The sequence below is a fragment of the Bicyclus anynana genome, chromosome 12, assembly GCF_947172395.1.
Source record: "Bicyclus anynana chromosome 12, ilBicAnyn1.1, whole genome shotgun sequence".
NCBI classification, from domain to species: domain Eukaryota; kingdom Metazoa; phylum Arthropoda; class Insecta; order Lepidoptera; family Nymphalidae; genus Bicyclus; species Bicyclus anynana.
The window spans coordinates 3119987-3146136 of NC_069094.1; the positions used below are offsets into that span (position 1 = coordinate 3119987).

Here is a 26150-nt window from a genome sequence, read left to right on the forward strand (position 1 = left end):
CCAAGCTACCTGGCTCAATTTTACTTCTCTATAAATCATTTGAGCAAAGTTGTAAACAATTATATTTGCACCAAAAAATGTTTGAATATAATTTTTTGAAACCTGAGGTCTGTCAAATAAACCATAAAAAACATTAATATCCTTTGTTCTAAGCCCTTCTAGAAATTAAAATTGCGTCCTCTGAGAAATGTAAGGTCAAATGTGACTTAATATAATAGTTATATAAATTAAAGAATTTTATGTTTAGGTATATGGTTGATGGCAAACTTGAACGCACGGTTATAAATGCTCAGTAAGAAGTTGGTCTTGCTCTTGCACTTGCAAGCTTTGTTGCAGTTCGGAACAAATTCCATAGAGTGATAGAGCAACAGCTGACAGCACAGATATCCGAAATAAAAATCGATTCAAATTTATTGAACAAGAACAAGAACAACATTGATTTTTCGTAAATTTTTCGTGAAATAAATTGGTGCAGATTAATATTTTATATTAATTATTCTTTAATAATTTAATTAATACGCTATTTTAGGTGAAAGCATTTATAAAAATGTCACAAATAACAACTAGAAGCGGCGATACGAGCCAGGATGAGGTAAGTTTGTTAAATTAAATATGTTTTATAATAATTTCGCTTTAAATGTATCTGAATTCTCATTTTATTTAGAGCACGTCGTAAGTTATTTAAATGTAATGTACGTGGAGGACTGTACATTTTATCAATAAGTCAATTTTCTTATTTTTTTAGTTAATTAAACACTAAATAAAAGTACCTATAGGAATGTTTTGTCAGTTGCAATGTTTTCCTGTTGTAAATAAATTATGCTCTAATTAATGAACTGTTCCCTGTATAGTCAATATTATTAAATAATTAATTACTGTTTGTTGTCAAATTGCAATATTTTTAACCAACTTAAAAAAAAGAGGCGGTTCTCAACAAGAAATTTGAAAAATTCCATTTTTTTATCATAAGTTATTAATTAATTGATTTACATTACATTTGATATTATATTTGATTTACAGTAAAATAGGTAGATGGATACAATTTATTATTTAAATATTAATTTTATAATTATTAAACCAAACTCAATATAGATTACTACTATATATATACTTTTCAGATACTTTTCAGTATTTAGTAGTTGATTTAATATGAGTCCATAAAAAGTCTTTGACTGGTAGAATTTTTTATTGACCTGAGTTGAAAATTATGCTTGTAAAATGTAATTTAAAATTTAAATAAAGTAACAAGCTGTGCAAACTTAGCTGTACAAACAACAAACCCAAAAGGGAAATTCAGCATAATCTCAAAACTGAATCATCAACGGGAATTGTTGATGCTGAATATTTAAATTGTAATGTCAACATATGACTAACTAGCAGACGCACGTGATTTCGTCTGTGTGAAATTTAGTTTTTCATAAATCCCACGCGAACCATGGATTTTTCCGGCATGAAAAGTAGTTTATGTGTTAATCCAGAGTAAAATATTACTATTTCAAATTTCAGCTAAATCGGTTTAAAATTGACAAAGTTTCATACAAACTTTTATCCTCTATTTTATCCTTTGGGGGATAAAATTGACAAAGTTTCATACAAACTTTCATCCTCTATTTTATCCCTTGGGGGTAGAATTAATCAAAATCCTTTCTTAGCGGATGCCTACGTCATAAAATCTACCTGCATTCCAAATTTCAGCCCAAACCGTCCAGTGGTTTGGGCTGTGCGTTGATATATCACTATGTCAGTCAGTCAGTCATCTTTGAGTTTTATATATTTAGAAGTGATAAAGTTTGAATATGACTAATACATTAAATCTATCCATATCAAATTGGTTTTATAAAGCAGGCTTAAGTAGTTTATAAGTGGTTTTCAAAACTGTAATTAAGTATAAAATAATAATTAAGATAATTGAAAAATAGTTATGTAGAAATTACTTAAGTGCTTCTAGTCCTGAATGCTGATTCTAATGACAACAACCTACAAGACATTCATGTTCTTTTAAAATAATCATTTGCAATATCAATTAGGTAATTTGGAGGTATTTGGATCTTGCAAATCTATCTTTTTCATTGAGGCTATCAAAATAATCAGCCTGCTGTTTTGCAGAATAGCACGCAACAGTGATGAAATCTAGCAGAGAAAGAAAGCTAGAATAAAGTATAATAGGAGATTCATTAAAGGAATTATTTCTGATGATACATACAATCTAATCAACAGCTCAATGTTGCATGACGGGTTGCCGAGTTATAGTATATGAGAAAAGAATAGAAGCCTATATAGCTCTATGGGCAAGAGCAGGATTCATTCATAGGTCACGGATAAAAAATCCTCTGGACTATTGTACCCACTCTGTTATACACACAGGTTTTCTGACTAATAGGAGGGGAATTTATGTCATACTGAAAATATATGGCAAATATTCCTTTACAACATAAACCTGTATATTTATAAATTTCTCTGTAGAAACTCCTGATGCCGTTCACATACATCCAACAAGTGCCTGGCAAACAGATACGTTCAAAACTCACCCTCGCCTTCAACTACTGGTTGAAGGTAAGCGATGAGAAACTGCGAGCAATTGGGGAGATAGTGCAGATGCTACACAACTCCAGTTTATTGTGAGTATCAACATCGACATTTTTTTTTTTTTGTTCTATTATCCTCGTGCGATCAGTCGACAGACTATGAGCAGAGGTGTTGTACGTAAATTTGGCGGTTAAAAGCAATCTTCCCCAGTGGGAGCAGCTCCATGTAAATGGAGCTGCTCCCACTGGGGAAGATTATTATGATGAGATTATGGCTTTCAATCAAATTTGCCGTCTTTTCAAGCGTTGAAAGCGTCTGTGGTATAGTTACATCGACATTAGTACTGTTATTGATGGTATAGGGCTGCTGTACCATGACAATATACTGTATCTGAAAAACACTCTTTGACAGCCTCCTTGGCATAATGGTAGGGGATTTACAAGACAGAGATCCTGGAGTCCCAGAGATTTTCTGAATTGGTCCAGTTCTGGCTGGTGGAAGGCTTTGGCTGTGATTAGTTACCACCCTACCGGCGAAAGACCTACCGACAAGAGATTAAGCGCTCCGGTGCAATGTTGTGTAGAAACCGAAAGGGGTGTGGAATGTTATCCTTCTACTAACAAGTTAGCTTAGCTAATTTGCATAATCACTTACCATCAGGTGATATTGTAGTCGAGGGCTCACTTGTAAAGAATAATAAAAAACGAAAAAAAAAAAGAAAAAATTCTTCATATTTTGAGAATTGGCAGTTCTTTGTTTATTTGAGTATAATGAAAATTATTTATATGTGTCCATTGCAAGGACTTTTTTTATGTTTACTACAAGACACTATCTGAAGATACATTGTAATGTCATAGTATAGCAAAAGGAGCACGCTGTTAGTTTACTGCACCACCTTCTATTTTTGTTTTTGTGACAAAAAGTAGTCTTTATCATTAATAAATCAATATATGAATACATACATATAAAATTAAAGTGTCTGTTCATAACTTACGTGTTTATAGTTACATGTTTAGCACAATATTCAGGTTCACATAATGTGAGTAATATCAAGAGGTGTGATAGCTCAGTGGATATGACCTCTACCTTCGATTTGGAGGCTGTGGGTTCGATTCTGGCCCAGAGCATGCATCTCCAACTTTTCTGTTAATTATCACTTGTCTCAAATGGTAAAGGAAAAACATTGTGAGGAAACCTGAGATTTTTTTAATTATCTACATGTGTGAAGACTGCCAATCCTCATTGGGGCCCGCATGGTGACTATTGGCCCCCTCTCATTCTGAGAGGAGACTCGTACTCAACAGTGATCCGAATATGGGTTGTTAATGATGAATGTGAGTCGTTGCAGTGATACAAAACCACACGAAAAAACAAAAAAATTGTGTAAAAAGTAAAAACTGAGGAGCTGTTGATATTTTAATGTGATTAAACTTTTTGCATGTCAATTGAAATTATGTAAATTAATAAATTTACATAATTATGTAGGTATATACAGTGCAACCTCGATATAACAAATCGGAGGGGAACAAGAAAATATTCGTAATATCAAGTAATTCGTTGAACTGAGGTTTGTTATGTTGAGGTTAGATTGGTCTAAAATTCGTTATAAAGAGGTAAAAGAATAGTTTTATTCACCTCAATATTACGTACTTATCTTGTTATAGCGAACAACTTCTACTAATAAATGATAACACATTTTTTACTTATTAGCTATGTCTAATTTTTTCGTCATGGGATTTTGGTCAACATAATTAATGATGTTTCGCTTTTCTGCGACCGATAAGGAACGCCTTTTACGTTTCTGAGCCATTTTAACTTAAATCTTCAACAATAGTGACGAGCAGAGGTGTTTACATTACTTTCCATCAAAACAACACTGATTACTTTACAAATAAAAGCGTTTCGAAACATGTCGAGACATGAATCACATTATAAGATTAAGAGTTATATTATTGGTAGAAACTTTATATAAAGGTTTTGGGTTGGCAAAATTCGTTAATTAGAGGTATGAATACTTTTTCTTGATAGTTGAAAATTCGTTATAAAGAGGTTGTACGCAAAGAATGTTCGCAATATAAAGGTATATTTTATATTGACTCTTATGGACAATTCAAGGGGATTACGAAAAATTTGTTAAATCGAGGAAGTCGTTATATTGAGGTACGTTATATTAAGGTTGCACTGTAATAACAAAATATGTAATGTAGGTATCATTATGTATGTGTGTACGTTATTTATAATTTTCCTCTTTTTATTGCTTTCAATTAATTGTAAATACATGCAATAATGTCATATAAGAAGGTAATTCATTATATTTATAATTTATATGTGTTTATTATATTTATAAATAATAAGCAACTCCTTATTTTAGTTCTTATAGTCCGAGAGCTAGTCGATATTATTGGGTAGGTTTGAGGCAAGCTGAAACCAAACTGGAAATCTGGCTGGAAAGTAGTATCCTTCCTTTAGGTCTTTCTTTATTTACAAAAAAATATCCTTGACGATTTCTTTTTTGCGAAAAATATCCTTGAGGCAATATGACAATATTTGATATTTAAATAGGGTAGTTGACTAATATCATCATCATATTTAATACTAGCGGACGCCCACGACTTCGTCCGCGTGAAAGTCCTACCCTATCCCTACCCTACCACTACCCTACCCCTAACCTACCCCTACCCTACTCTACCCCTGCCCTACACCTACCCTACACTACCCCTACCTTACCCCTACCCTACCCTACCCCACCCTACTCATTAAGGCTGCACTTCTTTATTTATTCCTGCCACCGCGAGTCGCGTCGAGCGCGGCAACCGTTACACAACAATAATCCTTAAAGCATGAATTAGTATTCACGCGCGATGGCTTAGCGTATTTCATGTATAACTTTGGTGTTTCTTTACCAATTTTTATGATTCTTTTTTTATTGAATAGGTATTAATGTTAACTTTCTTATTAGGGATAAGTGATGAGTGTTATAAACATAACAGTAGACAAATATAATTAGAAAGCTCCGAACTGCTAAGCTATCGGGAGTTACACGTGTTATTGTGAGTCAACCATAAAAGATAGACATATATATGCTGTTGTGTTTTTATAGATAATTTTAAGGAAAACATTTCCGTCATACATGACTTCTATGTACCTTTAACCATTAAGGCTGTACACGCGACGGAAGCTTAAAAAATTGAGTAACTTCTCCCGTTTTCTCAACATTTCTCTTCACTGCTCTGATGCTATTGATCGTAGCGTAATGAAAAGTATACCATAACCTGCCCAGGAGTATGTAGAATAATTGTACCAAGTTTCGTTAAAATCTGTCCAGTAGTTTTTGTTTCTATAAAGAACATACAGACAGACAGACAGATAGACAGACAGACAGACAGACAGACAGACAGACAGACAAAAATTTTACTGATTGCATTTTTGGCATCAGTATCGATCACTAATCACCCCCTGATAGTTATTTTGGAAATATATTTCATGTACAGAATTGACCACTCTACAGATTTATTATAAGTATAGATAAACAAAATTAATTTCGTTTATATTAATTAATATAAGTTAAGGATTTTCTTTAAAACTTAATGAAAAAATTATGTATTTTTAAATTTTTGCCAAACGTCAAAAACTGTCGTCCATTTTGTGACGTCACGATGTCACTAGAGGAATAGACGTCAAAGTAAGCCATGTCCCATTTTTTGCTTTTGTCTTGTTATTAAATTGTTTAGTTTTTACGGGTTTATGTGACGTCATGACACAGATAAAATATACGAGCGTATCATCATCATGGCTGATAGCGTTTTGGCTCGTATTGTGAAAAAAATATCTAAAAATTAAATTATTTAGGTAATAATTATGTCTTGAAAAAAGAAACATTCTTTTTTCAAACAAGTAGAAAGATAATGAACAATATAAGACCTTTTAAATAAAGTGTTAACTAACCTATTAAATATAAAGAGTGACAAAAATTATAAATTGTTAATGTATAAATTATAAATGATTCTGTTCTGTTTCTATTGAAATTTACATATGTACCTACACATTCGTGTATGTGTAAGTATAAGTATTTGCTGACTTATTTGTGGAACTTGCGGTTGCATACGTTTAGTCTTACGTGAGAAATTCCACACATATTATCTACATATTTTGACGACTTTGGCGCAGTGGCTAGTGAGTAGTGGTGCTTCTTCCTGTATGTTTGATGTCAGAGCATCCATTACTAGGAGAAACAAATAGGGGCTTAAAGCCGATCCTTGGTGTAAGCCCACCTCCACTTGAAACTTGTCAGTAACACCAGCTTCAGCTCTATACTTCCCAGGTATTTTATTCACGTTCATAGCCCATCATTAATAACATCATCATCATTCATAGCCCATGATCTCACTGTGGAACACGAGTTTCCTCTTCGAATGAGAGGGGTTAGGCCGTCCACCACGCTAGCCCAATGCGGCAATGCCGGATTGGCAGACCTCACACACCTAGAGAATTAAAAAAAATCTCAGATATGCAGGTTTCCTCGCGATTCTTCACCTGTTGAGACAAGTAATATTTAAGTCATGTCATACTTTGCTAAGACGATGGCAACCTTTTTTTTAGTAGACTTGCGCCTGACTATAATCATACCTGATTATGGAAATCAATGATGAGGTCTAGGTTGCAGCGCTTGCCTAGAAAATGCCTATTCACTCTTGTCTTGAAGGTACACAAATTATAATCATAATAACACAAAAGGCGGAAGGGCATTCCACATCTTCGCTGTTCTTATTAGAAACTAAAACCTTACTAAAACTTTTGATAGAGTCTACCGATAAAATCTTATTAATCACTTAGAACATTTTTGTTTAACCTCTACTTCACTTTTGCACCTTCGTCATTCGTCATCAACCCATATTCGGCTCACTGCTGAGCTCGAGTCTCTTATGGATGAGAGGGGTTAGGCCAATAGTCCACCACGCTGGCCCAATGCGGATTGGCAGATCACACACGTAGAGAATTGAGAAAATTCTCACGTATGCAGGTTTCCTCACGATGTTTTCCTTCACCGTTTGAGACACGTGATATTTATAAGATGTGTGCATCTTATGCTTTATGCAATAAAACTTTTAAATGCGCCAAATTAATAAAACTGAAACAACTCAATTTTCCAGCGAAACTCCAAAATTTATATACTGAAAATTTATATTTATATATTTAATGAAAGTTGATAATTTTAAAATTACAAACAGACACTTTAATTTTATTTATTTGCATGGATTGTATGTTTAACTGTAATTTGGTCATAGGCAAGGCAGACGGTACAGCATGCCGATACTGCCAACACAGTATTGCTACACTTGTAGAGCCCAGCAGAGTGGTTTGATATTACAGCTAATGAAGAAACAGTTAAGTGCGGTACATGGGACGCTTTTGGGCTATAGAAGGCTATAAAAAACATGGGAAGATGTGTGGCTAACAAAGGCTAAAAAAAGATAGGTCATGGTCATTATAGATAAAATCCATTTATAACGGACTACCGTCCGTACCGTCAAATATTAATGGCGGTTGTTCATAATTTTCCATTGAAAATAATAGTGCATCCCACTTCTGAATTGTTCCTATGGTAATTTTGGCATATTTTATTACATTCCTTTCAAACTTTCATCCCTTTCATAACGTCACTGGGTTAATTTTTTTTCAATCACTCAGTTACAATTTAAAATATAAGATATACTAGGGATTCGCTCGCGGCGTCTGTGTAGGAAGATAAAGGATTTATATATAAACTTCCGACCCCTTTATCACTAGAACAATGTTTTATTTAACATTTCAAATCAAATTAAGTATAAATTATTTTATTTAATTACTTTAATACGAGGTTAACAATAATTGCGTTGGAGCAAGTGGAATAATTATGTAGGTACTTGTAGATTCCTAACCTTATGTGTTGCATAATTGAGATCTTAATAATGACTTGCCCCTAACCTTGTACTTGCCCCGGTCTTTTGTACCTACCACCTTCTGTTTATCAGAAGTGTAATGTATGCTAGGTTAACATTTGTAGGTAGTCACATAAATTATGTCATCTTGCTGTGTGTAATTAAATGGCGTATGGTAAACCGTGTTGTAACTATTATTTCTCTCTCAATATATTTCAGTGGCGACAAGGATGGGATAGTGTAAACATTAGTTCTGTCACTTTCTTTCTTTTAATATGGCAAAGACAAAACTTGTTAAGCTATTCGACACGGTGAGAAAACTGTAATTGAAATTCAACATTAATTTTCGGCGGTTCACCTCTTTCTCCAAATTATCGAAGATGAACCTTCGAATCCAACTCGACTGGGCAGCATCAGGGAAACTTCGCGACATCTTTTCGTCCGAACTTACTCAGTGCTTTCAAAACTTTTCGAACAGTGCGTACTGCCAACTTGTTCGCTAACTGTGAGCCTCATAAGAAGGCTCAGAGTCACACAGCATGCGATAGAACTGTGCTCGGAATATCTCTGCGTGGTCGAATCAGAAATTAGGAGATCCGCAGAAGAACCAAAGTCACCGCCACAGCTCAACGAGTCGCAAAGCTGTATTAACAAAAGCTGATAGACGTTGGGGTCCCAAGGTGCTGGAATGGTGACCCCGCACTAGAAAGCACAGCGTAGGTAGACTGACGACATCAAGCGAGTCGCAGGGATTCGCTGTCCCTACCAAAAATCTATATCCTGCATTGGACGTCCAACGGTGATATAATGTAATAATGATGATGATAATTATTTTATGCAGTATGCCTAGCATGCGACCAACGACATATCTCGTAAAGACAAATAGACAAAATAAGGCAGTGGAGAAGTCCGAGTCTCATCTCTGTCGTCCCAGTGCAACGATAGATATATCGATATTTCCTGTTGCACTGCTATTGGTTGACATTTGCGTATTTATCTTGACAAGATAAATGTTTAGTCGCATGTTAGATCTAGAGACCTCTCTATTTTTTTTTAATCATCCACCACAAATCCATTTTTAAAAAATGATAGGGTTAGGCATTTCCTAATTTTTTTTTATTTTTTAGTATATTTTTAGGGTAGGGAGTATTTTAACGACGTGCATGTTAACAAATACACACAAATTAATTGAAGTTGAACCATTAATTGGACCATCATGAAGTCATGATTCATCATTTTACACGCATTCCTTGCTATTAAACAATTTAAACCAATTATTTAGCGCAATGCACTTATTGGGCTTTAGATAATACAATGCCATTCAGTTCCCATTGGTCACGCATTCTCCATCTACACGTTTATTATTATGTGTAGGCATTATTAGGCGTAGATTAAGGATAGGTTTTCTGCAGCTTTAAATAATAATAAAAATAACAATTTGAGGGTCTTGGGTCGAACGTTACGCTTTGGGGCTAAATGGCGATGTGTCATCATCATCATAACAGCCAGTTGACAAAAATCCATTGTTGGACATAGAGCTCTTGCATGGACTTCGCTTTCAAACTCGAAACGCCAGCATCCAGCTCCTTGACAACCCGCTTGTCGTCGGTCCACCTAGTGGATGATCGAACAAAACTGCGCTGCTTTCCGGTGCGGTGTCGCCATTCCCGCCCAACGTCCACCGGCTCTTCCAAGTATGTGGCCTGCCCATTTCTACTTCAGCTTCGCGACTCGCTGAGCTCCTCTCTCTCCTCTTATCTCATTTCTGAATCGATCACGCTGATACCTCAAGCAGAGCGCTCGCTACATCTTCCCTCTGAGTGCCTTTGAGCCTTTTTACTTAACACACAGCGACTAGGTCTCGGATCCGTAAGTCATTTGGCACTGTCAACACGCACTGGCAATGTGTGTATTCTCCTAATATATTTATTTTTGAAAGAAAGTCGTGTTAGTTACATTTTATAACTTAGAAACGGCTGAACTGATTTTGAAAATGTGGGAGGGGGGGGGGGTAGTTTTGACTCAAGAGACGGACATACATAGGGTAGGGTAGAGCCCAGTGGATGACCTCTGCCTCCAATTCCGGAGGGTGTGGGTTCGTATCCAGCCTGGGGCATGTACCTCCAACTTTTCAGTTGTGTGCATTTTAAGAAATTAAATATCACGTGTCTCAAACGGTGAAGGAAAACATCGTGAGGAAACCTGCATACCATGACAATTTTCATAATTCTCTGCGTGTGTGAAGTCTGCCAATCCGCATTGGGCCAGCGTGGTGGACTATTGGCCTAACCCCTCTCATTCTGAGAGGAGACTCGAGCTCAGCAGTGAGCCGAATATGGGTTGATAATGATGAGAGAAGAAGTACACATATGTCAAAGCGAAGCTTGACCGGCTTCGCTACATATGTTATTTCTAATTTTTTTAATCTGTCTCATTACAGAGTGGATGACATAGAAGATAACTCTATCCTCCGGCGAGGTATACCGGTGGCGCACTCTATCTACGGCATCGCGAGCACCATCAACGCGGCCAACTTCGTGGTCATCATCGCGTTAGACAGGACTCTGCAGCTTGGGCACCCTATGGTAACACTTTCTTCAGTACTAAGCTCGTTAAGAACGGTGCTGCTCTCCTCTGTTAAAGTATAAGATCAACGATCTAACAGTAGGAGATCCGAAGAGGGGATTTTTGCAGTCACGAGCGCGGCAGATGAGCATAAGAGAGTATACCTTGCACGTTGTTCAGTACCTCCACCAAGTATGAGCCCTTAATATTGGTGGGTACGTTTAGGGCAACCAAAAAGAACCAACTTCGGAAATACTCAACCAGCGCGTCAGATTACGATAACGTAGGTGAGTTGATAGCTAAACAGTGTGCATTTTGAAAATCTGAAGATTTGAGCGTAATGTAATGGAATGGGAGGATTCCAAAGTTGTAAAATAAAGTACTTATATTATTTATGTTATCGAGACACGAGATTAATTTTTTACTAATTTTGAACGAACTAATCTCCTGAATAATCGCTCATGTTTTCTGATGATTTCTGTAAGCCGAAGTAATAAAAATCGTCTTTAAAGTCTAGTATTTTTCCCCACCGGTTGGGTGGGTATTTTTCCCCATTTGGTTTGGGTCATTAACCTATTTCCTATCGCACTTGCATTTATATACCGGTGGCGCACTCTATCTGAGGCACCTGCCAGTACTCTATCAACACGGCCAAAAATGTGTACACAAGTGAGTACTGTACCTGTTGCAGGCCACCACAGTGTACACGGAGCAGCTGCTGGAGCTGCACCGAGGGCAGGGCATCGAGATCTACTGGCGAGACAACTTCCAGTGCCCCACCGAGCACGAGTACAGCGAGATGACCATGAAAAGTATTACTTTCATACGAATATTTACCAAAACAAATATGGCCAGTGGTCACATCACCACGTCACTTGTGATCGCGTTAGACCAAATGTGGACGTCGGCAATATTGACTTGACTTGAATAAGCTGAATAATTATTAAGCGCTAAAGTTTTGATAGTTTTTGTTTTATTAAAATGGCTTTACTACACTGGGTATGTTTTAAACAATGTAAAATTGTAAAAAAGAAATTCTGGCTAAGTTTCTTGTTGGCTTTAAGGCAAAGGCACGTTTGATACCCTTATAACTTTACTTTGTGTTGTCACCATAATACTTTGTTTATATAATAATCTAAACACTCAATAACAAATACATATATCATGATAATTTAAAATTAACAAACGATAATGGATAAAGAAATTATCACTTTCACGGGTGGACTAATCATTTGTCCCAGCAGTTTTGATAGATTAAAACATCTGTCACCTAATAATGTGTTTACCATCAACTTTTCAGAAACCGGAGGTCTGTTTATGTTGGCGATACGTCTCATGCAGCTGTTCAGTGAGAACAAGTCGGACTTCAGCAAGCTGTCCTCCATCCTCGGCCTGTACTTCCAGATCAGGGACGACTACTGCAATTTGTGTCTGCAAGAGGTGAGGATGCATTTCATTAGTACAGGCTAAATGGTGCGTTTTGGGACAGTCAGGGTTGAACATAAGAAAACTTAGGGGTAATGCATTTAGAGGCATAAGGTAATGTAATGTCGTTCAGAAACGGGAGGTCTGTTTATGTTGGCGATACGCCTTATGCAGCTGTTCAGTGAGAACAAGTCAGACTTCAGCAAGCTGTCCTCCATCCTCGGCCTGTACTTCCAGATCAGGGACGACTACTGCAATTTGTGTTTGCAAGAGGTGAGGCACATGCTAGATGGTGCGTTTAGGGGGTTGTCAGGGTTTAACATGAAACTTATTTTTAATGTTATTTCAAATTGCCGTTTAACTTTCTCTGGGTACTGGGTATTACCACAATGAAAATTACGAAAGACAACAAAGGGTTATCGCCCACGTTGAGAACCTATGGATAAACGCATTAACACCATAGCATTATACTATGGTGTTAATGCGTTTATCAGTGAAGCAAAAGAAAATCCACTGAATGGACGATGATAACAGTAATGTTTAATGATCACTGTGAAACCACGAACCAATTTTTAAAAATGAGATCTGGAGACAAACTAAGGTTATTATTATATGTATACCTATAAGTATATATACCACAGGAAGACGGTTGACTCCTTAAATGTAAATGTTTTGTTGTGTAAGTTTGTGTTATGTATGTTACAGTATTCAGAGAATAAAAGCTTCTGCGAAGACCTGACGGAGGGCAAGTTCAGTTTCCCGATCATACACGCGATACAGAACCAGAAAGGCGATAATCAAGTACTTCGTATCCTTTATAATTGATGTTTACTAAATAGCCTATTGATAGAATCTGCAACATCCGTTCTGTGCCCACAGAGTTAGGAATGAAACACATATGTCAGTCAAATAAAAGACTTCAAGAATTGTAACATCACACATATATGTTTAAAAAAATTAGGAAACGCACTGGCCACCCCTCCGATTTTCTTTCTTTTTCTTTATTTTTTGATTTGTCCATTGTAATTTTTTTACTATTTTTATTATGCCCGCTGTAATATTTTTGTAACTCTATGGTAAATTTATCCTGATTGACAATTGAACAATTTACTTCCGATAGATTATAATATACCGAAAAATAACATGTTAAATTGTAATCAGTATGTTCAGTTCACAATATATCGACAGATTATAATATCGCGAGTGAAATTATAAACTAACCTAGTTTACAATTTAACCGTGACATTATACAATGTAAAACTCATCATCCCTATTGTGGGAATATTTCTAAGCTAGCATATTTCGATAAACCTGCGCTTGTAAAATATTGCTGTAATTGCCATAAATTCGATATTTTTAAGTGTTCCTTAACCCAGAACAGATATTTTAAGACAAAGGACGAGAGATGTGGAAGTGAAGCGGTACTGCATCTCTCTTTTGGAGAAGTTTGGCAGCTTCCAGTATACGAGGGAAAGACTGCAGCAGTTGGACGATGAGGCCAGGGCAGAGGTAACTTCTTTTTCTTCTTCTCTTCTCGAAAAGAGACGTGGAAGTGAAGCGGTACTGCATCTCATATTTGGAGAAGTTTGGCAGCTTCCAGTACACGAGGGAACGACTGCAGCAATTAGACGACGAGGCCAGAGCAGAGGTAAGTTCTTTTTTTCCTTCTCTTCTCGATAAGAGACATGGAAGTGAAGCGGTACTGCATCTTATTTTTGGAGAAGTTAGGCAGTTTGCATTCCACGAGGGAATGAATGCAGCAGTTGGACGACGAGGCCAGAGCAGAGGTAAGTTCTTTTTTTCCTTCTCTTCTGGATAAGAGACGTGTAAAGTGGTACTGCTTCTCTCTTTTGGAGAAATTTGACACCTTCCAGTACACGAGGGAATTACTGCAGCAGTTGGACGACGAGGCCAGAGCTAGGGTTTCTTCTTTTTTCTCCTTCTCTTCTCCATAAGAGGCGTGGAAGTGAAGCGGTACTGGACCTCTCTTTCTAACTATAAAAAACGAGATAATGTGTCCTGACAAACAGACGGACAACAAAATGATCTTATTGCACAGAGTAACCAGAGTGAGTCTTTACAAGCAACGTACTTAAGCCGCTGAAACCCACTAAAAAAAAACAAACGTCACGCGTCTCCTTGACAACCGCATATACAAACTTTTCATAATTTGCATTTCAAAATTTAACACTAGCAACAATTACGTAAATAATAATATAAAATGATTTTTATATTACCAATTAAAAAATACGCCATCTTATTTTCTTTAGTTTTTGTGAACAGTTTTTGAAAAAAAAATAATTAAATAATAAAATATACTATGCACAAAAATTAAGGGAGTATGGGTTATGAATATGTGGAAATTGATTTGATAGATTGATGGGCTAAAGAAGGTTGATGCGTGCCTCTGTCAGGAATCCAAATAATAAATCAAGTAGATGAACTAATTAACGTTTATTGATACACATGAATTAATATAAATTTAAAGTATATAAAATGTCTTACTTAAGCGGACTGGGTAATGAATACTAGAACACGAGCGTTGGTAGGGCCGAGTTAGGAACGACTGCCTTAACTTCACATCGAAGCGAACGTTCTTACAGAAAATGTTTACCTAGCAGTTTGCCTGCTTAGGGTTCACTGCAAACGGTATTTGTGATTGAATATAAGGCACGCTACAGGAGCAGAAAAAAAATCCAAATTTTTGGGGGATTTTCAACAGGCTGTAACTTATACAAAAATGGTCGTACAGCAAAAAAATAAAAAGCAAATTGTAGCTCTAAGTGTTTAGTTTTTGGATCTGAGTTTGAAAATTTTTTTTTGAAAATATTTTTCGAGTAATCATAAGAAGACCACCGAAAAAAAAATTTTCGAAATTTTTTTGGTTTTTTTTTTAATCTACGGACGTGGAAAAAATTTTTTCGACTCAACCTCCATATGGACCGGATAGCTTGTTTATTCAGATTTAATTTCGTTTTTTTTAAATCTCGATACGAGCATTTCTCGCTGAGATATCGATGTTTGAATGGAAAAAGATCATTTTGTCTGATTACGAAAATTAAGAATTTCGCTCTGAAAATGTCATAATTTTTATCAAAAATGAAATATATTTTTTTTTTAAATTTTTCTCTCAATTCTCTATTAGTGACTTGAAAAATTAAAGAAAAAAAAAATTATGACATTTTCAGAGCGAAATTCTTGCTTCTTTAATTTTTTCAAAAATTCGATCAAGTGGGAAAAAAAACGGTTGGCTGGATTGAATTGAAACTTTGTAGGGTTTTTGTGGATATATTGAACAGTAAAAGGCACACTTAACGTCAGTGGTTTCCGCAATATTTTTGATTGGGCGCTTGATTTTCCAAAAATCGACAAAAAGCCCTTTTTTGGATGCTTTTTCAAATTCATGTAATGATTGAAAAAAAAATTTTTTTTTGTTTAAATTTAATTGCCAATCCTTGTAGAAAATTTATTCAAGTTTTTAAAACCAACCTCTAAATTCTTGTGCAATCATTGGTTGCTGAGATATTGGTAATCAAAGACAAAATGATCTTTTTCCATTCAAACATCGATATCTCAGCGAGAAATGCTCGTATCGAGATTTAAAAAAAACGAAATTAAATCTGAATAAACAAGCTATCCGGTCCATATGGAGGTTGAGTCGAAAAAATTTTTTCCACGTCCGTAGATTAAAAAAAAACCAAAAAAAATTCGAAAATTTTTTTTCGGTGGTTTTTTTTATGATTACTCGAAAAATATTTTCAAAAAAAAATTTTCAAACTCAGATCCAAAAACTAAACACTTAGAGCTACAATTTGCTTTTTATTTTTTTGCTGTACGACCATTTTTGTATAAGTTACAGCCTGTTGAAAATCCCCCAAAAATTTGGATTTTTTTTCTGCTCCCTTAATTTTTGTGCATAGTATATTTAAAAACATAAGACGCCATTTTCGTGTCGAGAATGTATTACTTTTTGAATTTCGTATTTGGAGCGACTACGACATAGTCGCGTTCCGTCCATCTGTATATTATTGATTAATCGGGTTCCATTTTCTTGAGATAAGATACCCTTAAAATAATCAACATCTAGAATCAAATAGGTTAAAATAGGTTTTTGAGTTACACATATGTACAATACGTGGTTTCTGCGGGTCTTACAGGCTTTGCCTTGCTTGCTTTTTGATTTTTAAATTTTTTCACTGAGAATATCAAAAACAATAAATTATTAAGTAATTTCTTTTTTTTGTCAATTTCCAGGTAAAACGCTTAGGAGGTAATCCGCATTTAGAAGAACTGTTAGACGAACTACTAAGCTGGCGGAGGAATACGAAGAAACATTACAACGAAGAATAAATTGCATCGTACAATTTTTGAGATTATTTTCAATACTTTTGAGTGTGGTATATTTTGATTTATTTGTGTTAGTCTGCTTTTGGAAGTCTGGTTAGCTTTGTATGTAGTGGTAAAGTGTACAGACAAGCGTTAAAGGTGGGTTGGTGTGTAATATTAAAGCAATACACACAAATGCGCTTAATCTCTAATCTTCCCACTAAATCCAAATTCCAAAGCCAAACGGACTTTCCAGAATAGATTTATTATATAAAATAGTAAAGGCCCGCGCAGACAACGGAATAATGTAGAATCAAACAACAGAATAAAACTTACCTTTTATTAGTTATTGGAAGGTTACATTGCCAATAACTAATAATAAGTACGTTTTGTTCTAAAAAAAAAGTAGAGTTATTCTTGTTACCATCCCCTATACCCCCATACCATCAAAAATTTCCATTGATATGTGCAAAAAAAAATTATGCAATGTGAACGTGAACGTTCTTACAAATGAGTTTTATGGATTTTGCAGTACAACATGCTACAAAAATTGTCGTTACATTTTTTTCTCAACAACTATTTCTGAGAAAAAGCGATTCTAATTAAATGTAATGTATGTATATAAGATGTATATTATGACAGAGTCATATTACTTTAGTTACTTAAAGCTAGCTGTAGGACATAACGCATTCCAAACAAAGTCTAATAAGATTCGTTTTATTGTTTTCTTAATTTTGTTGTTTTAGCTGTCCTACATTTCACATTCAAAATAAAGTCTCTAATAAGATTCGTTTTATTGTATACTTAATTTTTTTGGTTTTAAGAGGGATAGCAATTTAACTTGGCACAAAACTACGCTGAATATTATGATACTCTCGCGTCGTCTGCGTAGGCCCTTACACTGGTAATGTGAGATTTAATTATTTATTTGTAAAATTCTATTGTGTGTGCATTGAAATGTTTGGTATAACCACTATTGGTCCTTTTGATTTTTTACCACCCGTAGGGTGGTAACTAGCCACGGCCGAAGCCTCCCACCAGCCAGACCTGGACCAATTAAAACCTCAATCGGTCTAGCCGGGGATCGAACCCCGGACCTCCGCGCATGCCACTGCGTCACGGAGGTTATCAGAATTTTGGATAAAAAAAAAACGTTTCAATGCACTGGTTGATAATGATGATGATGAAACTATTATAATTAGAAAACGAAATTTTTTTGGTGATTGTTGGAATTGTTTTACCAAAGCCGATGAGGTGATGAGAAATTGTTGATTATTTTGTATTTTAAAAATTGAAAAAAATTTATTATACTCTTAATTTTTTTATTGTTGCTAAATTTACTTAAAATTTCGATCTGTACTTATAAAATTATTGGCTTGTTTTTTGATTTAAGGAGATCTAATCGAATTATTTTTAAGGGCTAGAAGTTTTTTGTTTCATTTCGAATTAGGGCCAACGCCGATTAACGGAGGAGCGGCATAGAGTAATTTTGGTTTTTGAATATAAAAAAATATTTTATAATTACATAAAATGTCTTTTACTATTATTTATCATGGTCGAAGCCATGTACCAAGTTGCCGGAATCAGGAAATAAATCAAATTTCATCACATAATATGTGTTCAGTAATATTACAAAAAATATTAAATTGTATTTGGAAAAGCGTTTTACATCATATAAACGTTTAAATCTATTGCTATTTCATGTTACGCCATGATAGAGACAGTGACAAAAGATTAGGAGCTCTCGCAGACCGCAGATTTATTGTCGCCACGATGATTTGGTTGGATTGGGATGCTTGCTAAATTGGGGCCAACTAAAAATCTGGCGATTTATAGACCAGGCTATTATCAAAGTGATACACAGTTATAGGTGTTAAGCTCAGCTATAGCTTGGCCAGTTTGTTGATGACACTCCCATGATATGCGGGCGACGGGGGACTGCGCGGGTGTGAAGTCGAGCGCGCGAAGGGCAAAGGGAAGGACTACGCGGGTATGAAGTCGTGCGAGCGGGCCATCGCTACCCGCTTTCCCGGCTCGCGCGGACCATCGGGAGAGTTACGAACGAATTTGTCAAGCTATAGGTTATTCGCTAATTCGTTGTATTTCAGTGGGTAAAGTTAACTAAGTCTGTTTGACATAAGCTAGTACGAGTATGTCGTATAACTTAATTGAGTGATAAAAATATTTCGTAGCACATTTTTTTACGGAAAATCAATTTAATGTTATACGAGTTAACGAAAGACACCGAAGTGTCTTTTTGGAATTGTCTGAAAAGGAAACTAACTCCGTGTTACTGAATACAAGCCCAGGTGTCTAAGATCTGCTTCACAAGATACCTATTGATTTTCGTAACTAGCTTTCGTTGCAGTGGGAAAAAAGATATATTATATTTTTTAATACTCTTTATTTTTACACTACAATAATAAAAAAAACAAGCAAAACAGAAACATAAGAAGAAGTAGAAGACAAAAAAGTCGGCCTTATCGCTTAGTAGCGATCTCTTCCAGGTAACCTTATATGTAGTCAAACGTGGCCTATTAACTCTTGACGCGCTTTTTAAGCGTAGTCTTCTGTTTGTTTTGTTAAGTATTGATTATTAGCTTATTTTAACGGTCTTCTACAGCGACCTCCTAAAAGAGGGGATGGATAGATGGATGGAGTTTAGACGCACCACATTGCTCCAATGCAAAGATGCTAATTAACGGTTAAGTATATATTAAAAAAAATAGGACAACCAATCAAGTTGACAGTCAATAAATCTGTCTGTCTGTCTGCGTAGGTCTTTAAATGTCAATCAACTCGTTTGTTTTTTTTTGTTGGATGTGTTTGAGTAATAAAATGAATTAAAATTTAGATTAAGATAACGTACTTACTACACTGTATTAATTGTTTTGTAGTACACAGATTTGAAAGTTAAATCGTATAGGTGCAATGTGTTAAATGTAATGACTGCATTGTAAGGTAAGCTGCACACATACCAAATATTGTCAATACAAGATTGATTATTCATTGTCAATGATCTCTCAAACTGTGGGCTGCACTTGCAAAATGCATGATAATTCATTACGAGCCTGTATTGTAGAACGGATTGACTAATTTGTATCTACAGTGCCTACCTTATTTAACAACTTTGTGCAAGCCATTGCCTGTGAACATTAGCCCCCTGACCAGTCAAATAAAAAGCTTGAATTGAGGGCTACACAAGTATAGTGCTACAAACTTATTTGGTCCGTTTTGGAAGTCTTTGTCGTCGCGCTTTTAGTATAATAATAAAGATTAAACTACAGAACGAAAATAATAATAAAACTGTATTCAATAACCTCAGACTAATAACATAAGGACTAGCATCGCACACAAATTCACAAATAAAATTGTCCGTCATTTTTCAAGGAAAACGAGCTTGGATATACCTATCATAGACTAAAGTAGAAGTTGTTGACTGTTTTTTACTCCTACTCTAAGACGTACAACAACAACCTACAACCTACTCAAAAAGGTATTTTTACTGAGCTTTTAACCGACGAACACGATTTCAACTATGAAACATCGATTCTATAGAGACAGTTTTTTATAATCGCATTAGATCATTGATCAAATACTTTGACAGAAAAGTAACTCCGGTGCCTCGCTCCGCTTTGGTGGCCTGGCAACCTTACACTATGGATTTATAAAGCGCCTTAATATTGACAATTTGAACTTTACTATTGTGTGTGCGGTGGACCTAATAGATAAGGTTAGACAAAACTGAACGGCTCTAGTCAATCGTTCAGGCTCCTAATTATAAGCTTGTTCTTGCGTTTGCGTGTAACAAACCGCTGAAGTGTTGCTAGAACTGCTGTTAGGATGAAGAATAAGAAATAAGCATAGATTGAACCATAACTATACGCAAATAATACATATGAGATACAGGGTGTGACGTTACAATCATAGAGGTGTGGGAAGCAACTGAATGATTTTTGAATGTTAATGAATGAACGAAGAATGCGTCTGCCACCTGCTCCTTATTCCACTCTGACGTCACTCTTTCACGCCTATATGTGCGTACAACGACATCAAGAGAAATACATGTCAACCAATACCACGCAACGAGAGAGCGATACATCATCTCTGCCACTATTGGTCGACATTCCCTTTCCGAGATGTCAATATTATGTCGGTATTTTATTGTGTAGTTTGCCTATAGTTGGACATTTTCCGATAACTGTGAGTTGACCCATTTGTTTACCTCATAATTGTTACAGCTTTTTTGACTTAATTAGTGATAAGCATTCCGAAGTATTGTTCTGTGTAATTTAGTTGGAAGGCAATTGTATTCAGACGTTGGAATATAAACTAAAAAGGTTGAGTTGAGACCATAAAAATGTATCCAATGTCAAACATAATGATTTTTAAGAATTTAAACTTTCGCGAGTGTTATACATATTAATTGATTATGAAACACGGTTAAAACTCACTTGATACAACGTCGGTGTATAGACTAGTTTCGAACCCGTACGGGGCCGTTAGTCATGAGCTGGTTCTTGCAACGCGGCACAATCCAAACGTATCACGTGAGTTTTTGCTGTGTTTCATAATAGATTAATAATGATTTTTACTCTTAATTTTGCAAATTATTTGTTTGGTTGGCTTTTGCTTTAATTTGAAATATCACTACGGTAAATAAACATGTAAATAAGTTTTGTAGATATTAAATTTCGCGAATTTAGCCTAAATCTATTTTGTTGCACCATTTTTTTTAAATATATTTTTTTATTATGATTTTGTCTTTTTAATTTTTTTTTTTGACCCACCTTACTGCCTTAGTATAACCAAATATGTTATCATAAAAATGTCTTCCAAATATGACAATATTATTAATAAGGTAGATAATATTAAATAGATTGCTAACAATACTCATTCAGCTTTTAAATATAATGCTTTCGCTTAAAAAAAGGAAATAAAATTTGATTTTTTGTTAGTTTGTTACGATTTAATAGAAAAATTATGCGATTGATTTAAAAAAAATTTAACCTTAAGAAACTTATATCATCACCGAGTAACACGTTTTTCCGTCTTTATGTTATTTCCGTTATCCCACGGGAATGGGAACGCATCTAATTAATATTTAACGCGTATTTTAATTTAACCTTACTAAATAATTTGTTATTGGTCAAGTCATTAAAATAATTAATTAATTAACCTAATTTTTTGTGATCTACCGACAAATGTCAACTTGTGCGTGTTACTCAATATTAATTGAACTATCAATCTGTAGCCTACCTACAGATTGATAGTTCAATTATAATAATATGTATAATAAAAAAAAATCCCTTACCATTTTTAGTGTTTTCATCATTAGCAACCCATTTTCGGTTTACTGTTGAACACGAGTCACCTCATAGAATGAGAAGAATAAAGCCAATGCGGATTAGCAGACTTCACTCACTTAGAGAATTTTGAAAATTCACAGGTATGCAGGTTTCCTCACGATGTTTTATTTCACCATTTGAGACATGTAATATTTAATTTCTTAAAATGCACACAACTGTAAAGTTGGAGGTGGTTTCGAACCTACGCTCTCCGAATTTAAGGCAAAGGTCATATCCACCGGGCATAGGCGTATATGCGTGCCTACCGTAGAATAGACCTGTGCCCACCCTGGGATTCTGGGCTACCGATATGAGATTCTGTTATGATAGTAATAATGACTTGATGTTGGGAGCCAGGCTCACCCTAAGAAATAATCCTAGATACGCCACTGACCGTGGGAATACGGGGATAAATATATATGTTACTAATTGAAGATGTACATTGGCGTATCTAGGATTACTTCCTGGGGTGGGGGGTACATATTACTGAACAAAGTCAACACTCAATATAAAAATTTGGTTAACAATATTTGTGAACGCAGAACTCTGATATGACTCGACTTATTTTATTATTTTTTCTTTGTATCTAGGGTAGGTATCCGAAAAGGTAAAATATTTTTCAAAATCTTTATTATAGGTTTTTCTTTATTACAAGTTTTAATGGTTATTATTTGGTATTTTAAATTAGAATTTGTGTATTAGTATTTCCGCGTCCATTATAGAATTTCAAATTGGTAGCCCAGTATCCTAGGGTGGGCACTGGACCATTCTTGGGTGGGCCCGGCCAACACGGCCCACCCGCTCTATACGCCTATGAAGATGTAAGTGCCTTACTCTCTAACGATGAAAAAGTTTTTAAAAATCAGTGGACTAGTTGTGTTAAATCGTTACAATTTACAATCAAACTAACAAAACATATAAATTTTACCTCTTTTTTTCATTTTAATCTAATAATTAATCGTTAGAAACAAAATATCAAATCTTACTTATTACCCCAGTGAATTATGCTAAATAGATGTCAACCTCTGAACTACACTATGTGCACTGTAGCACGGTGCGGGTGACAGTTGCCCTATGACGTTCATAATACGTACTATCGTCTTGAATCGCGGCAAACTTTCAAGAGTGAAACGAACTGTCACCCGCACCATGCTATAGCGCTCGAACTGTAGATATAAATTATATGTACCTATAAGCTGTAAACTCGAGCAGGTTTAGGTGCTAAGTAGGTATGGTACCTAGCAGCGTTGCCAGATTTCTTTCTTGTCAAGTCGGGATTTAGAAACTTTTTGAGTGAAAAAAGCAGCGAATTCGACGAATGCGGGACTTCGTATAAAAACGTATATACCTAATTGAAAGATTTTGTCAAATTACTCCTGAAAAGAGGGACTGAGCTTGTACCGCGCGGGACATTTTGATAAAAAACCTTTATTTGTTGTTCAAAACTTTGTCTCAAAAGTCCCTCAAAATCATTTTTGGTAACTATAGAAATCGAGATAATAACGAATAACCTGAACGACCTTGAATAACTTACGGTGCAGACACGAGATTTTTCGAGACTTTTGAGACATCTTTTAGAACTAAAAGTTATAAACGCATTTACAGCGTATTAGTTCTCAATCCGAGGCTAAATCCTAATTTGTCTGGGGTAAATATTAGGTTAGATTTACCTATATTTGTGTTTAAGATATAAAAAATGTTTCGCATGCTTATGTAATGTTTGGATTCAGAGTAGGTATGTACTTACTACTAGAGTTACTTAAATGAATAAAGCTTTCAAATCAATATATTCTAGTTACTTTATTATAACTACAGCCTTTCTTTCTTTCCTCTATTTTCTATTTACCAACAAAGAAATTAGAAATGAAGGTAGAAAACGCATGTCATTTCATAACTTATTTATTTGAAATTATGTATGATTTGTTTATAAAATGTTGTATAAAATATATTAACCATATCTAAGTGTTCTAAGCTTATTAATCAATTTTATTTTCATTAATTTAGGTACAAGTTAATTATAATTATTATTAGGAGTGAATTGACTAGTGATTTATACCCTCATTCTTAATTTGTTTGTTGGTAAACAGTACTCATTAAGAAAGTATGTAGTATAGTTACCTATCTACCTTAATAATAAACTAGCGGACGCCCGCGACTTCGTCCGCGTGAAACCCTACTACTACCCTACCCTACTCCCACTCTACAGCTACCCTACCATACAGGGGATGAGAAGGGGCTCAACCCTACAACTACCCCTAACCTACTCCTACTACGAAGCCCCAACCCTATCAAACGTTAGTTACCACCTTACCGGCAAAGACGTACCGCCAAACGACTTAGCGTTCCGGTACGTCGGGTGGAAACCGAAATGAATGTGGATTTTTATCCTCCTCCTAACATGTTTGCCCGATTCCACCTTAGATTGCATCTTCACCATTCGCTGCCCGCGAGTATTTTATCGGAGAATCTGCGTTGAAGAAGCCGACAGTCAGTTAATGCGGTTTTAATCTACATGCATGATAGTGTACTCGCCTATTGCCCTTAGTGGGTTTTATATTTTTTTTACATGTCACGTAACGGATACGATGGACGACCGGTCGTCTATTTAGGAGTCAAATGGTTCAGGTGAGATTTTGTAGTTAAGTAAAAATTCTTTGTCGGTGTGACGTCGACGTATTAGTACTTATGTTACTTACAAACAGTAAGTAGGTAAACAGGTATGTAGCAATTTGATGTTTAAAAATTAGCCTATGCAACTATTATACCTAGGTAAGTATTGGCACTGCGTAGTCACTAAATTGGTATAGCATTGATATGACGTGATTACGCCTGCGTGTAATAATAGTAGGGGAGCCGGGGATGCTAAATTTACAGTTACTAAAGCGTCATTGGTATCGATTAGATTTGGTAGATTAGATGATAGAAAGAATAAATGGTTATATGCTATTTTCACTTTCAGCGGTGGGGAAAACAACTACAGACTTTAGAGACAATTTTTATTACTTCAGCTTACTGAAATCATCAGAAAACATAAGCGATTATTCAGGAGATTAGTTCATTCAAAATAAGTAAAAAAAATACCGTGTTCGTAGCTCCTTGAATTTAATTACCTTGAAAACTGAAGGAATTTTCATACAAACTTTCTACCCCTAGTTCACACCCCTTGTTGATTTTATTTTTACGACAAAAAGTATCGTATACCCATCTTCGTATTACGGCATCAAATCGAACCAATCATTTGAATTCATTCAGTAGTTTCAGCGTGATGCCCGATAATAAAGAAGACGGACTGTCAGAGAAACAGACTTACAGTTCCCGAAAGAATACTGGAATGCCTAAAATATAGCCTATAGCACTCGGGGATAGTTGAGCTTCCTAATAGTGAAAGAATTTTTCAAATCAGTTCAGTAGTTCCAGAGCCTATTCAATGCAAACAAACAAACAAACAATCAAATCTTTTCTCTTTATAATAATACTAGCGGACGCCCGCGACTGCGTCCGCGTGAAACTCGATGTAAACTTTCAACTACCCCTACCCTACCCCTACCCTATTCCTATCTACCCTAATCCTGTCCTGCCCCTACCCTACCCCTACCCTACCCCTACCCCACCCCTACCACCACCACCACCCCTTTCCCAAACTTTGATTTTTTACACTTTGTGTCCAAAAACCGCAAATATCCTACGGAACCCTATTGTTTTTCCTAAATAAAATTTAGCCTATGTTACTTGTGGATAATGTAGCTTTCGAATGGTGAAAGAATTTTTAAAATCGGTCCAGTATTTTTTGAGCCTATTCATTACAAACAAACAAACATACAAACAAAGTTTTCCTCTTTATAACATTAGTATAGAAGTATAGACTAGTGGACGCCCAAGATTGTGTTAGCGTGAAATTATTTCTTTTTACGTTTTAACACATCCCGCGGGAACCATAGATTTTTTAGGTATAAAAAGTAGCCTATGTTCTTCTCCAAGGTCCCATTATTCGCTACACCAAATTTCATCCAAATCGCTTCAGGAGTTTAGCCGTGAAAAGGTA

At 35.5% G+C, this 26150-nt stretch overlaps 1 protein-coding gene across 2 annotated transcripts; it reads left to right on the forward strand.

Annotated features, from left to right (window-relative positions):
* Positions 1 to 305: 305 nt before the first annotated feature.
* Positions 306 to 21518, forward strand: LOC112043485 (terpene synthase). 2 transcript variants are annotated; one of them, XM_052884660.1, is made up of 10 exons: positions 326 to 445; positions 530 to 592; positions 2464 to 2618; positions 7812 to 7910; positions 10885 to 11029; positions 11701 to 11821; positions 12310 to 12449; positions 13140 to 13242; positions 13816 to 13943; positions 16689 to 21518. In XM_052884660.1, the coding sequence occupies exons 2-10, from the start codon at positions 548 to 550 to the stop codon at positions 16782 to 16784; spliced, it is 1032 nt and encodes a 343-aa protein (XP_052740620.1). In that variant the 5' UTR covers positions 326 to 445; positions 530 to 547; the 3' UTR covers positions 16785 to 21518. The 2 variants fall into 2 exon arrangements, with proteins under 2 accessions (XP_023934683.1, XP_052740620.1); XM_024078915.2 differs by lacking the exon at positions 7812 to 7910 and having other exon boundaries at positions 306 to 592.
* Positions 21519 to 26150: the final 4632 nt, after the last annotated feature.